Below are 14734 nucleotides of genomic sequence, written 5' to 3'. Positions count from 1 at the left end.
TTTACTATATTCTGTCAACATTCTTATTCAGACAAATAACAAATCACTCACCATGGCAGAAACTGTCTTAACCTATGTATTACACAACAAGTAGTGTTTGAAACATCATGAGTGTTCAAAGGATGGTGAAAAAAATGAAAGAATGAGTAAACAAATGAGCAAACAAACAAAAAACTATTTCAGGTAATTGGCTAGTTTTAGAAAACATTCCTTGCATCTCTATTATAAATGCAAAAATATTTATAAAATCCATTACTTGTTACTGATATAGAGGGCAGCCAACTGATGGACTACATTCATGACCACTTCATAGCACCTCGTAACAAAACAAGACAGTTCCTGAAATGACAAGTTGAGTATATGTTACATAGTTGCTTTTTAAATGTCACCATTTCTCAATTTTATGGTAACAATATTAAACACAAGCAAAACAGTTTCCAACTAACCTGCAGCCAGACAACTTCAAGCATCCTTCAAGCAATCAATTCTTAACTCCTCTCCTGCATCCCAAGGTCATTTCTACTGCTTTGTCCCCACGGTATTTCGTTCATACTTCTATTTTAAATCTTATATTTTAGTTACTCATGTAATTCCTAAATAACAGAGACCATCTTATTCCTTCTTTAAATATCCACTGCCCAGCATGATGGCTAGCCCTCAACTGCTTCTCAATACATTTCTGTCCTATTAAATGAATAAATAAATGAACATCTGAATGAAAAAGCTCAAAAGCTGCCAATTTAGAAAGTAGGATAATGAGGAAAAAGGCTCTCCAGAAGTCACTCCGAAATAACTTCAAATGTTTATTACCTTTAACTTCATCTATAAACAAGCCTGGCACAAAGAAAGGGAAATATTAATTATTGCAGGAATATGTATGTCATTAAATAATTAATTCGCATCTACCATGTCCCACACCTTCCGAAAGTTTCTTTTCAGAAGCTCTCAATGTTTAAACCTAAAAAAACTGTTTGTATCCTAAAGTATTCAAAACCTGATTAAACCTGTGGCTATTCTAAATTTTAAGTTCTACGGGGGCAGGAATTTCTGTTGGTTTTGTGCACTGCTGTATCCCCAGCACCAAGAACAGTTCCTAACATATGCTAGGCTTATAAAACATTTGTTGAAGGCTTAAAAATGGAATTCTATGCAGCTGTCAATGAGATCCAAAAACAATTTAAAATGTTTTAAAATGAAAACAATGCATTTCAATTTTACTCAAATAACTCGTTTTACCTTTATTAAACTTCCACAACTTCAATAAAAGCAAAGAACAGAAAATGCAGACAAATAGCACAAAGTAAAAGAAGCAGAAACAAGTCCAGATATATAACAGACTACTTACATAAGATAGAAATAGAATGAATAAGCCAATTAAAATACAGAGGTTTTCATATTTTCAGACTGAATAAAGCAAAACCCAGACACATGTGGTTTTAAAAAGGACAACTAAAAGATGATACTAAAAGGCTGAAACCATATAAAAAGATAAATCAAGAAAATGTTAACTAAAACAGAGCTGGGGCAGTGACAATATCAGACAAAATAATTTGTTAGCATTATCATAGCTATTACATATGATATAATTTATGTAACTGTACATTATATACATAATTATAGTTTAACAGGGTCACCACATAATAAAAGATTCAGTTAATAACGATTAACAATTCCAAACCTGTATGCACCAAACAGAATATCCTGAAAATACAATGCGAAACTTGATAAAACTAGAGGGAGAAACTGACACATTCACTGGGACCTGCAAATTACATTTCTTAGACTCCTGCCAGTAGGCCTCCTGTTAGGTTCTGCCAACAGGTGGCACTAAAAGGACACTAAAGGCAGGAAAAGGACTTCCTTTCTACTACTTTGTGTTTTTATCAACATAATAAGAGCAGTTCACCCCAGCAATGGCAGTTTGCTCCACCTCCAGCTTCTTTCAGGACTCCAGAACCAACCTCGCATTGCCCTCTCAGAGGTACCAGCCAGCCAGGCAGCACTGCCTCCTTCACAGGTATGAGCAGTAACTGCACAGGGCTCCTGCTCCAAGCTCCCAGATTCTGGCAATTCCAACCCTTTCCCCTTCTTTATCTGCTTCCTCTGGATGACCACACTATCTTTTCTTTCAGCCCTCCAACTCTTATATAACCAACCCTTTATATCAAATCTCCCTAGAAATACTGTGATTTGTTTTCTGGACTGGATCCTGAATACCATAATAGAGGTCGAACTCAACAAAATGCTCTCAATTACAACAAGGAGACCAAAAAAACTAGTAAAGATATAAATGAACTGAACAATACATTAGTATGCTTGACTCAATGAAATACATCAAATCTTGAACCTAACAATCAGGAAGTAGGTGGAATTAGGGGTATTTTTTTCCTTATCTCCAATTTTTGCTTTTGTCATACGGTACTAGCATTGCTTTTATAACGGAAAGAGAAGACATAGAAAGTTCTTTCTTTTTTTTTTTTTTTGATAAAACTGAACCAAAGACCTAGAATAACAAAATTGCAGTAATGAAAACATCTGGTTTGAGATGACTGAAACATCTGCATCAAGTGCTACTTTTAAACCTTATCATTGCTCATGTACTAGCTTAATCATCTGCGCTAACAACTTTTACTGACATAAATTATCTTTTCCTACCTGGTATAAAATTTAAATTATTTTAAAAGGCATGGTGATAAAATGTCCACAAATGAAATTATTAAAAAAAAAAAAAACACCACTTATTTTGAGAACTTATTTCTGTAAAATGCTATGAAAACCTTTCAGGAATTATGACCTACTTAACTATAATCCAATGCCAACTAAGTGTCCAACCCTTCAAAGTACATATTTTTAGCATTTGAAGGTTTCAGAAATCTTTAATTGCGTGTAACCCAAACTTTAAAAAATAAGTAAAAAGTAAAAAACAGTTACCTGTAAGAATGAAATAAATCTTCCCATTTGAATTTGGCAATCACCTTCCACCATGCTGGAATCTGTAGCTTTAAAAGGCAACACGAAGAATCGATTTCAATTTTTTAATTTAAACTTAGTCAAGACCCAAAAAGAAAAATAGGGGCGCCTGGGTGGCACAGCGGTTAAGCGTCTGCCTTCGGCTCAGGGCGTGATCCCAGCATTATGGAATCGAGCCCCACATCGGGCTCTTCTGCTATGAGCCTGCTTCTTCCTCTCCCATTCCCCCTACTTGTGTTCCCTCTCTCGCTGGCTGTCTCTATCTCTGTTGAATAAATAAATAAAATCTTTAAAAAAAAAAAAAAAAAGACCCAAAAAGAAAAATAAATATAATTTTTATTCATTAGTATATCTTCTAATCTGCATGTATTAAAAACAGAATTTTTATACTGAAAAGAAACATGAGACAATCATTAATCATTCAATTAAAAGTAACCATCTTTTTCACTATTTAACGAATTAAGGAAAACCCTTATCTAACCACACTGCTAACGTATAAAAATATCACAAATAGGTTTTAGAGAATTGGCTGCTGCTCCATCACTCAAGTTTATCCCCTGCTTATCAAACAAGTAAACCAACAAAAAATTTTAATGCTTATTTCCTCACAGTAATACATTATATAATCACGGTAGTCCTAGAATTGTCAACTTTTCATTCATTTCAATCTCAAAAAAGGCATCATGACACTACAATGTAAAATTTTAAAACTTACCTCCTTCTCCATAAAACAAGAGACCATTATAAAATTTAGTTTCAGCCTGTTTAAAAAAAAATTAAAATAATTTTAAAGGTTGCTGTCCTGTTTTTAAACTCCTAGACTCTCTTAGTTATCCATATTTAATAATAATCTGAGGACTATATCTCATATACAGATCATTTAAATTCAAAAACTGCTTACAAAACAGGTAAATTCAATTTATCTTTAAAGTACCAAAGATATCACTGATACTCTAAGTTATTTAATTTCTTTACCCCTGCCTTTGTCTTTTCTGACCACTCTAATTGTCCTATATCCTCTCACTAGTTCATGGGAGATAGAAAGCAACCACATAGCATCAAAAAGGTACAGAAAAAAAGAGGAAGTTTACCAACTTCCACCAGAGTTTTAATGACCCATGGCTAAGAAAATGCAAAGCATATTAAAAATTCAAAGTTTTAAAAAAAAATCAGTTATATTTATTCTACCTAGGGACACCTGGCTGGCTCAGTTGGAAGAGATGTGACTCTTGATCGTGAGTTCAACCCCCACGTTGGGTGTGGAGCCTACTTTAAAAAAAAAGCAAAAAATCAATTATATCTAGAAAGCCAATATATATGGCAGATAACACAGACTCTGAAAGTACAGAGACCCAGACTCAAACAGTTACTACCAGTAAAATGTTAGGCAAGTAACTCTTTAAGCCTGTTTCCTTATCTACTCCTCACGTTATCTGCCTCTCATTCTAAGTATGAACAGGGTTAGTATGGTGTCTGGCACACAGTAAGTACACTCAGTGAATGGTAAACACTATTATTAGTATTAAATAAACAATTCATTCAACATGCAATAAATCTTTATGTACACTATACATATAAGCCCATATTTGCTTTTAAATCATGTTTTTAATAACTCAAGAGTACAATTACCTCATACTTTAATTTCTTGATTTCACAACAAAGTGCAGCATAAACAGTGATGACTTTGTTCAAGACCTAGTTCCATGAGTAAAAACATAAAATAAAAAGATAAGTTATAGCAGATAAGTTAAGCATTTAAAAAATAGATTTTTAGGTTTAGAAATCTGTACCTTGTTTTCAGTCTTTATGAGTTCCAAAAGGGAAGACTGTTCATAAGGCAAAAGCTATAGAAACAAGGGGAAAGAATCTTTTTAATTTGAAGAAAATTATTGAAATTTTAAATATACAAATTGAGTCTAGCTCTATTCTATTTAAACTTGTGTTGGACCCTGTACTTAGCACCAGATGGGGACTGACTGTTAATGGGTATAGGATTTCTTTTGGGGGTGGTAAAAATGCTCTTAAATTGAGTCTGGTGATGGCTGCACAATTATGTGAATGCACCAAAACCCAAAGAATTATATGATATGTGAATTTCAAGAAAACTGTAACTGAAAAAGTCAATATGTAACTTAGGACAGTGTCTAACACATAATAAATGTTCAGGAAATGTTAATTATTATTTAAGTGGTTAACAGGCTATAGTTTCAAAGATAAAACAAGATAGAATGATCTCAAAATGAAACAGAGCAGGAGTGACTTATTTTTATTTTATTTTATTCACTTATTTGAGACAGAGAGATAGTGAGAGAGCACGAGTGGGGGAAGAGAGGAAGAAGCAGGCCCCCTGTGAGCAGGGAGCCCTACACAAGTCTCAATCCCAGGACCCTGGGACCATGACCTGAGCCGAACGAAGACAGGCACTTAACTGACTGAGCCACCCAGGCACCCCTGGAGTGACTTATTTTATACATTAAAAAATTACTCCCAGGGGGCGCCTGGGTGGCACAGCGGTTGGGCGTCTGCCTTCGGCTCAGGGCGTGATCCCGGCGTTAGGGGATCGAGCCCCACATCAGGCTCCTCTGCTGTGAGCCTGCTTCTTCCTCTCCCACTCCCCCTGCTTGTGTTCCCTCTCTCGCTGGCTGTCTCTATCTCTGTCAAATAAATAAAAAATAAAATCTTTAAAAAAATAAAATAAAATAAAATAAAAAATAAAAAAAATAAAAAATTACTCCCAGGACACCTGGGTGGCTCATTAGGTTAAGTGTCTGCCTTCCGCTCAGGTCATCATCCCAGGGTCCTGGGATCAAGTACTGCATCAGGCTCCTTGCTCAGCAGGGAGCCTGCTTCTCCCTCTGCCTGCTGCTCCCCCTGCTTGTGCACTCTCTCTCTGATAAATAAAATAAAAATCTTAAAAAAAATTATTCCCAAATAAAATTCTACTACTGAAACTAATATTATACTACATGTTAACTGGAACTTAAATAAAAACTTAAAAAAAAAAATGAAAAAAAATTACTCCCACATTAAGATACCCTAAATGGTATAAGGGGAAATGATGGAAATCTTCTATGTCTTCATTAGAATATGAGTGACATGGATATATATGTTTGACAAAAATTCACTAAACAGTATATTGTAAATCTATGCATTTCACTGTATGTAAAATAACCTCAATAAGGAACAAAAAAAGCTTGAATATTCTATTCCAACCCCTTCATTTCCTTGATGAAAAACAAAGGCTACCTCAGAAGTTTGTGTCATTCATTAAAAAAAATCAAAAAACACACATCTGCCTGACTTCAAGATAAGGAAATTAACAATTTTTCTCCAAGTTTCTTTTAGTTCTCTAGATTCCAAGTAATAAAAATATACAGTTGACCTTTGAACAACACAGGTTTGAATGGCATGGGTCCATTTACATGCAGGTTTATCTTTTTATAAATACAGTACAGTACTAAAAATGTATTTTCTTTGTGATTTTCTTATATCATTTCCTTTTCTCTAGTTTATTGTAAGAATATAGTATATAATACATATACAAAATATATGTTAATCAACTGCTTATATTATTAGCAATGCTCTGGTCAACCGTAAGCTATTAGCTAAGTTTGGGAAGTCTAAATTTCTATGCAGATTTTCAACTGCGTGGGAAGTCAGCACTCCCTAACCTTCACATTATTCAAAGGCCAAATGTATATTCCACTTTTTAAAATTATATTTTCAAGATACAGTATGTCCTGAAAATGCATACATAAAAAATAAAACAAAATCAAACCTTTAATGCTATTGGATCAAGATTGAAATCCCAAACATCACCAATTGAATCATCCAGTGCATCCTCAATTCTTCTCAGTTGAGATGTATACTCCTCAAGAAATTTCCCATAATTCTTAAGTTGGACTTCAGCATGAATTTCTAAATTTAAATTTTTAAAACAGTATGTAAGGAGTAATAAATTAGAGGACATTTACTTTAAATAATCTCAAAACTCACAGCAAAGTAGTTACTAAGCATTTTTAGATGTATTACTTTGAAATGTCTGGACTTCTTGAAAACAAAGTTTCAAAGTTAAACAATAATTCAGCTTTTAATATTTTCCAAATAATAAAATAATTTTAAAAGCTATAGATGTTAACCATATACAACATTATCACATTTAAACTATAACTTTAAAGTGCTATGAAAAAATTACTGTCCCAACTACCCCATAAGCTAGGGCTTTTAAACAATCTGAATAATGCCTTAGACAACTCAACATCTTGATTCTATGTTTTAGTCATAAATAACTTTGTTGGCAAAAAAAAAAAAAAAAAAAGACCTGAATCAAGTCTAAAATCTGTGTTGTCATAGAAGCAAAATTTAAAAACATTATTCTTAAGTCTCTGTAAACTGTCTAAAAGTACACCTAAATATTGTTTTTTAAAATGGTTTTAGACCAGCTTTATCATAATGAATGTTATTTCTGTAATGCCCAAAATTTACCAAGATGTTTTAATTATTTAACTATCGTAACAGAGTTGGAAAAGCCAGTAAACAACACTGAGTACAGAATGCTCTGCTTATGCAAAGAGCCCAGATGTCCATCAACGGATGAACAGATAACAAAGATGTGGTATAAATATACAATGGAATATTATGCAGCCATCAAAAAATTGAAATCTTCCCACTGGTAACAACATGGATAGAACTAGAGGGTACCATGCTAAGCAAAATAAGTCAATCAGAGAAAGACAATTATCATATGATCTCACTGATATGTGGAATTTAAGAAACAAGGCAGAGGATAATAGAAGAGAGGAAAAAATGAAACAAGATGAAACCAAAGAGGGAGACAAACCAAAAGAGACTCTTAATCATAGGAAACAAACTGAGGGCTGCTAGAGTGGAGATGAAGTAAATGGGTGATGGACATTGGGAGGGTAGTGTTATAATGTGCACTGGGTGTTATGTAAGACTGATGAATCACACATCTGTACCCCTGACAAATAATACATTATACATTAATTAACTGAATTTAAATTTAAAAAAAGAATAGTGTGCTAATATTTACAAATATACACATTAAACAGATGACTCTAAGGAGTCATTGGAATAAACTGGACAAGAAAAGTATGTCTAGTCATCAAAGTTAATAATGAAAGGAAATATTCTACCAAACACGTAAGAATTCACTATTCCAAAGGCAGCAAGTCCAATTCAGTTTCTTTCATTGATGTGAATAACTATTCAATCGTTGTTATCTAAAAAAACTAAAATTTTTCTCTCCTCAAAACAGCAATGCGAAGCAATTCTAAGATAAAGTATGTTCTGACTAAGGATAAAGACCTAGCTCCCCAGTCTCCCTTATTTTGCAACTAATGCTCTGAATCGGGTGGGTCAATTTAGTTCATTAAGGCTGCTATCTCGTTATAGCCTTAAACGAAGTAATTTTGGAAGATGGTCTAGATAGGATTCACAGCACAAAAATTAACGAAAACCAGGCACACAGAACGGATGGGAATTCTTCTCTTCCCTAGAGCTTAAATTAAAAAACTGCGCAAGATTCTTGAAATCCCAAGTACATGCCTAATTTTCAATTACATGGGAAATAACCAAAGCAGCATTTAATCAGCAAATGAGTTCTTAATGACAATGCCAGAAAAGCATGCTGGCATTCAGTCTGTTTGGGAAGTCACAAAGTAGTAGGCAAGAGAAAACCTGCAATAACATTAAAGTTCCTTGCTGATAAAATAATGAATAGTTGTAAAAGTTACAATAAAAAGATTTGAAATAAGAAATGCATGGTGATTCCTCAAGAGTAAAATTCCAAAAACCTATTTACAGGCTCATCTCTACATTCTTTGTTACCTTCGTATCCCTAATACCTAGTACAGTTCCTGGTATGGTCTGTTGACTGAATCAGATCATGCTACTCTCAGCTGGACCATTTTCAAAACTAGCAACATATTTTCATTACAGTTTTTTGAAGATACTAGAGTAGAGGACCTCTGACAATAAAACTTCATACATGACAAGGTGCAGTTCACCTCATAACAGTAAATACAGAATCCTCTCCACAAAAAAGTTAAAGGACTTTGTCATTACCACCAAGATTTTTTTAATGCTGCATAAGAGCTAATAACTTAGAGTGTTTTATGAAAAACTGCAAACCATCATGAATCAAGCTCATGCTTCTCCGAGAGGCTACTAAAACCTAATTACATGTAAGTTTCTACACGATTCTTTGTAAAGTTAAGCAAAATTCACGTGTAATTTTTAAAAATTACATTCACCTTTTGGGAAAACTGCATTAAAAAAACAAATTCACAACCAGCAGGTCCCAATCTCTCTTATGTCACTTAAATAGATTAATCACTAGAGATAAGAAACATTATCAACTTACATTAATCTTAAGTAGAGTTTCACTAAAATACTTATTTGGCCTCTAACTTTTGCTGCATGGAACTTAATCTGGTATGGTTTTTTGACTTCTAAGTTCAATATGAAACAATTCTATTTTATGAAGTAAAAGTTGCTTAAATTTTGAAACCTTTCTAGGTGCAATGGAAGCTCTATGACATCCCTGAAAAATACCACTTATAGTAAATAAAAGGCATGGAAGGAGATAAGCTGACATTCGCTTGTTTATTTTTACCAAGCGAAGATTGCTTTTTCCTATCCTGCACGTTGTATGAATATGCAGAAAAAATACTCAAACTTCCAAAAGTTGATTGGAGGCAAAGTAGAAAAACAGGAAAGCGAAAACAGGAACCCGGACCTCTGCCCGTTCTAGAACGGAACGCTCCGCAGGTGGTGAAAGCCCCCGAGAGGCCAGAGGCCAGGCCGGCCTCGGCTCCCCCCGGCTGCTGGGCCTCCCTGGGCGCGCCCCGCCCGGCCCCGGGCTGCGGACAGCGGACACCGCTGCTCCGGGCACCGCGGGCTCCAACGGAGAGCCGCCGCCCCAGACACCAAGCCCTGCCTCGGCTGGCCTGACCCACCGCCACCGGGACCCTAACCCCGAAAGTAACATTCGAGAGCGCGTGCCTCTCGCACCCCAAGGGGCAGCAAGTGTCCCGAACCGGACCGCTGCGCAGCGACCGCGACGCAGAGCCCTCCCGCAGGAGCGCGGCCGGAGCTGAGGCGGGCCGGGGAGCATCCACCCGCAGCCCTTGCCCTACAACTCCCTTACTCTGTGAGCCGTCGTCAACGCGGTCGAACTCCCAGTCCGGGGACAGAGTCTCCACCGCCATCACCCCGGCGCCTCCCCCCGTCACAGCACCAACCAGCCTGGGCGACCACGGCGGCCTCACCCCGGCGCCTGTCACGGCACGTGACTTCCGGCCCCGGCCCCGCCCCCGCTCGCGAGGGCAGGCTGGGCTCCAGGCCCCAGCGGGCCGCGAGGATTGCTGGGAAAGCGAGTCGGCCTTGGTGGCCGGAGGCGGCCGCTACCCCTGCGGCGGCACTCGGGGCATCCTCCCTTGGCGACTTGGGCCTCGCCACGGTTCACTGCTCATCTCAAGCCACATCGTTGCCTTTGACTTCGCCCTGCTGTCTCCAGGGCATTTTTAATACCTGGGGAGTTGTTCCATCAGTTTAGCCTAAGAAGGGTAAAATTGACGGGGTAGTGGCTTAACAGGAAGGCGTGGTCCTCGAGTATGTTGCTATCCAGGCGCTTCTTAGAAGAAGCAGGAGTTGAAAACACCATCGTTGGAGTTCGGGCGTCTCTCCTCTTGCAAGTCCTATGTTGATTGTTCTTGAGAATAAAACGGTGTGTGAGAGGCGGAGTTACTTTACGAACATTACTTTTCCTAGAGAGGAATTTTACTACTATGCTTACCTTGCGCTCACCGATCCTCCGCCCCCTCCTCTTAAAAAAGGCAGGGAGAGAAGAAGAAGAAGCGCTATTTAAATGTGTTCTAAAATGCTCCTACCTGCTAACTGGCTTTTCCGCGAGTGGGGATCTGTGTTACCCAGTAATTCTATGTGTATACAGATATTTGCAACAGTAGCGTTCATTGCTGCATGGTTTTAATACATACTAACAGGAAATGATCTTAATGTCCATCAATAGGGAATAATTACGTAAAGTTTAATACATCCATATTATGAATACTAGATAGCTGTTTTTAAACATGGAATACATCTGTAGAGACGGGGAAACTGAAAAAGTAGTTGCAGAATAATGTGTATTTGTGAATACATTTATATTCATGTAAACGTGTTTGTGCATATGGGCGTGTAAATGCATAGAAAGGGAAATCGCACTAAACAGAATAGTGGTCAACTGGGAGAGAGTATGTGTTGGCAATTAAAAAGTGGATTTTCAAGGGTTTTTTTATGTCTCTATGTATTTTTTTAATCTTTAACAATGAGATCTTATTAAAGTCTTATTTCTGTGATCTTAAAAAGGATGAAAAATAACAAAATCAAAGCAGGTAAAAGGTCTCTAGAAGAGCGTTTCCTGAGACCTGTGGATCAGCAGTAGGTCAAATATTTGAGTGCCCACTAGATACCAGACACCATGCTAGACATAGATTATTATGGGGAAAAAAAAAACGTAAAACACAAACAGACAAGAAAGGTGGACCCAACCCGAGTGATGCTTGCAGTCTTAGTGGGCATTGTAGAGAGGAAAAAAATGAACTTGAAAATAACAGTAACATCAGTGCCTTCTGGCTGACCTTTTTCCCTTTACTTTCTATACGATTGTGAGTTCAACTTACTGTACTCTTCACATTTGTATTCATCACTGTAATTAATCTCCCAATTACAATTAATCTCCCACTGTGATACATTGAAATTACAGGTCAGAGAAATTTGAATATGCAAATGCATTAATCTATTAAAGTTAATAAATCAGTGGCAAGTGTCACGCTATAATCACAGTTTCTACAGCCAAATTGTCTAAGTCCAAATCATAGCTCTATCACTTACTAGCCATGTGATTTGGGGCCAAGAAATTTAACCTCTTCCTTGATTTCCTCAGTTTTAAAATGGGAATGATAATAGTAACATCATGGGATTGTTATGAGGACTAATTTAGTTTATGCGTGTAAGAGGCATAGAACAATGCCAATCGCATACAATATGTGTTTGCTATTTGAATCATTGTAACTTTATTTTTTAAACAAATCTTAGGAATTGCCTGTCTTGATCTTACATACCTTTAAATCAAATTCCAGGGCCTAGAATTTCAAATTTTATTAGAGAATTACAAGTTAGATGTGAAATATAAAGTATATTCACTATAAACTGAAATGGGTTCTCTGAAAGTTATTTATTACCGCAGATGTCCTATATTTTTCAGGCCTAGTCTACAGAAGGCAAATAATCATTTTGAGGAATTAAATATCCTTTCTATTGTTCCTCATTCTTAACAGGACTGTCTGAAAGGTTGGCTTGGAAATAGAAGGGGAAAATTTTTGTATAGATAGCATTGTACTATTTTGAGAACCTCCAAGAACTTTAGAACAGCTGCCCATAGAAGGNAGATAGCATTGTACTATTTTGAGAACCTCCAAGAACTTTAGAACAGCTGCCCATAGAAGGTTCTTGCAGGAGTCCTTGCCTTTAACGCTTAAACTCACAACTCAAGTACCAGTTTATTCCATACCAGAACACTTTTTATATATTATAGAGCTAAGGTCTTGGTGAACTTGTTTCTTAATATACATTTAAAATGTTTCCAACAATAGAAAGTCTATGGTAATAACTCACTAAAGACATTTCACTTAATAATTCATCACAGAGTCCTATGTGACCTGTCAAAAAGATTGCGAATGTGTGAGTCATGATCACGTATTTCCTTTTTTTTAAGATTTTATTTATTTATTTGACAGAGAGTACACACGAGCAGGGGGAGCAAGCAGGGGGAGCATCAGGCAGAGGGAAAGGGAGAAGCAGGCTCCCCAGGGAGCAGAGAACCTGACAACATGGGGCTTGATCCCAGGACCTGGGGATTGCAACCCCAGCTGAAGGCAGATGCTTAACCGACTGAGCCACCCAGGTGCCCCAAATCATATATTTCTTTACGAAAGAATCCCTCACCTGGACAATTACTGTAGTCCTGTGACAGATCTTCTCTTTCCATTGTCCACACTGTTGTCCAAGTGCAGTTCTCAAAACCTATCTGATCAGGTTATGCCCCACTTTAAATCCATTGCCCTTGGTTTGAAGTTTTCACTTCATAAAATGGAACGCAAGGCTTCTTTTAATCTGCCTTTTGATTATTCTCTAAATTTTCTGCCTCTTCTATTCCCTTATCTACACCTACTTTTTTCTGCTGGGATGCCAAATCGTTTGCAGTTTCTCAAAAAGGTCCTGCTGCTTCTAGTATCTGTAAAGGACTTAAAATGCTTCCTGGCACGTTGTAAATGCAAGATAAGTGCTGCTATTATCTTTACTATCACTCCTGATCCCTGCTTTACTTTTTTTTCCCCCCCACCTCATTGTTCCAAATTTCTACTCCATCTCATTGGTCAGAACTTACTGAGCTGCCCACCCCCACCTACAGGTGAGCCTGGGAAAGGCAGTCTTTGAGTTGGGTGGCCATGCATCTAATTAAAAATTGGTTTTTAGGAGTGCCTTGGTGGCTCAGTTGGTTGAGTGTCTGACTCTTGGTTTCAGTCAGGGTCGTGATCTTAGAAGGTAGTGAGATGGAGCCCCACGACGGACTCCATGCTGGGCATTCTCTCTCTCCCTTTCCCTCTCAAAAAGAAGGTTTTTATTAGAGGGAGAAAGGAAAAATGTTATCATGGAAAGCCATTAGTTTCTGATGTAAAATTAATGTCTGAACTGAATTTTGACAATATTGCCACTCCCTTGTTTAAAATACTGTCAGTGGCTTACAACTATGCTTACAATAAAAATAGCATCTATGGAAAAAGCCTTCATCATCTTCAGCCTCTTTCTTTTTTGCTTCTTATGATCCAATCATATTGGTCTTTTAGTTCCTCCAACAAACCAAGCTCTTTTCCACATGAAGTCCTTCACACATACTGTGCCCACTTTTTGCCTGGAAAGTTCCATCCCCATTGGCTAACTACCACTTATCTTTCATATCTCAGATTAAATGTCACTTCCTTAGTGAAGACATTCCTGACTACAGGGTCCCAAGTAGGTATCTTTTGTATTCTCTCTCTCTCTCCATATATATATATATATATATATATATATATATATATATTCTTTCCTTTGTAGCTCTTATCAAAATTTTTTATCATTTAATTATTTGGAGTTTACTTGTTTGAAGCCTATTTCTCCTGCTAGACTATAAGCTCTATGAACATCCAAACCGTGTCTCTTTGATAAAGTTTGATGCTAAGTACAGTGCTTGGTACATAGATGATAAGTATATATTTGTTAAACGAATAAACTAATAATTGTCATTTTTTCCATCACTCTGTAATAAATATTCATTTTACAGGACAATTATTTCCTCTTAGTTCTTCTGTGGATGGCATTGTTAAAGAATCTATAAGTATAAAAAAAATTTAATAAAATATTGTATGTATATATTTCTATGTAAGTGATGATCAACAAAGTAGATCATAATTTAAAAAGCATACCTTAGCAGATGCCTGGGTGGCTCAGTTGGTTAAGCATCTGCCTTCAGCTCAGGTCATGATCCCGGGGTCCTGGGATTGAGGCCCACATCGGGCTCCTTGCTGAGCAAGGAGCCTGCTTCTCCCTCTGCCTGCTGCTCCCCCTGCTTGTGCTTTCTCTCTCTGATTAATAAATAAATGAAATCTTTTGAAAAAAAAAGCATACCTTAGAAAAATCT

The 14734-nt window shown here is 36.9% G+C and overlaps 1 protein-coding gene across 14 annotated transcripts in view; it reads right to left on the bottom strand.

The window, feature by feature from the left end:
- Window positions 1-10299, bottom strand: part of WASHC4 (WASH complex subunit 4) — a 77051-nt gene extending 66752 nt beyond the window's left edge. For all 14 annotated transcript variants that reach the window (XR_004620799.1, XR_004620800.1, XR_004620801.1 and 11 more), the window contains exons 1-7: window positions 10142-10299; window positions 6749-6888; window positions 4761-4814; window positions 4600-4665; window positions 3686-3731; window positions 2932-2999; window positions 257-339 (exon numbers count right to left, since the gene is read on the bottom strand). Coding sequence is in view for 5 of the 14 variants with exons in the window: in XM_019795544.2 (XP_019651103.1) it covers window positions 257-339; window positions 2932-2999; window positions 3686-3731; window positions 4600-4665; window positions 4761-4814; window positions 6749-6888; window positions 10142-10202 (518 nt within the window). In the remaining 9 variants the exon portion in view is untranslated. The remainder of the gene's footprint in view (window positions 1-256; window positions 340-2931; window positions 3000-3685; window positions 3732-4599; window positions 4666-4760; window positions 4815-6748; window positions 6889-10141) is intronic.
- Between the last annotated feature and the right edge of the window lie 4435 nt (window positions 10300-14734).

Source organism: Ailuropoda melanoleuca, chromosome 15, assembly GCF_002007445.2.
Source record: "Ailuropoda melanoleuca isolate Jingjing chromosome 15, ASM200744v2, whole genome shotgun sequence".
Lineage (NCBI taxonomy): Eukaryota > Metazoa > Chordata > Mammalia > Carnivora > Ursidae > Ailuropoda > Ailuropoda melanoleuca.
Note: the sequence above shows the minus strand (reverse complement) of the source record. Positions and strands in the feature narration are given on the sequence as shown.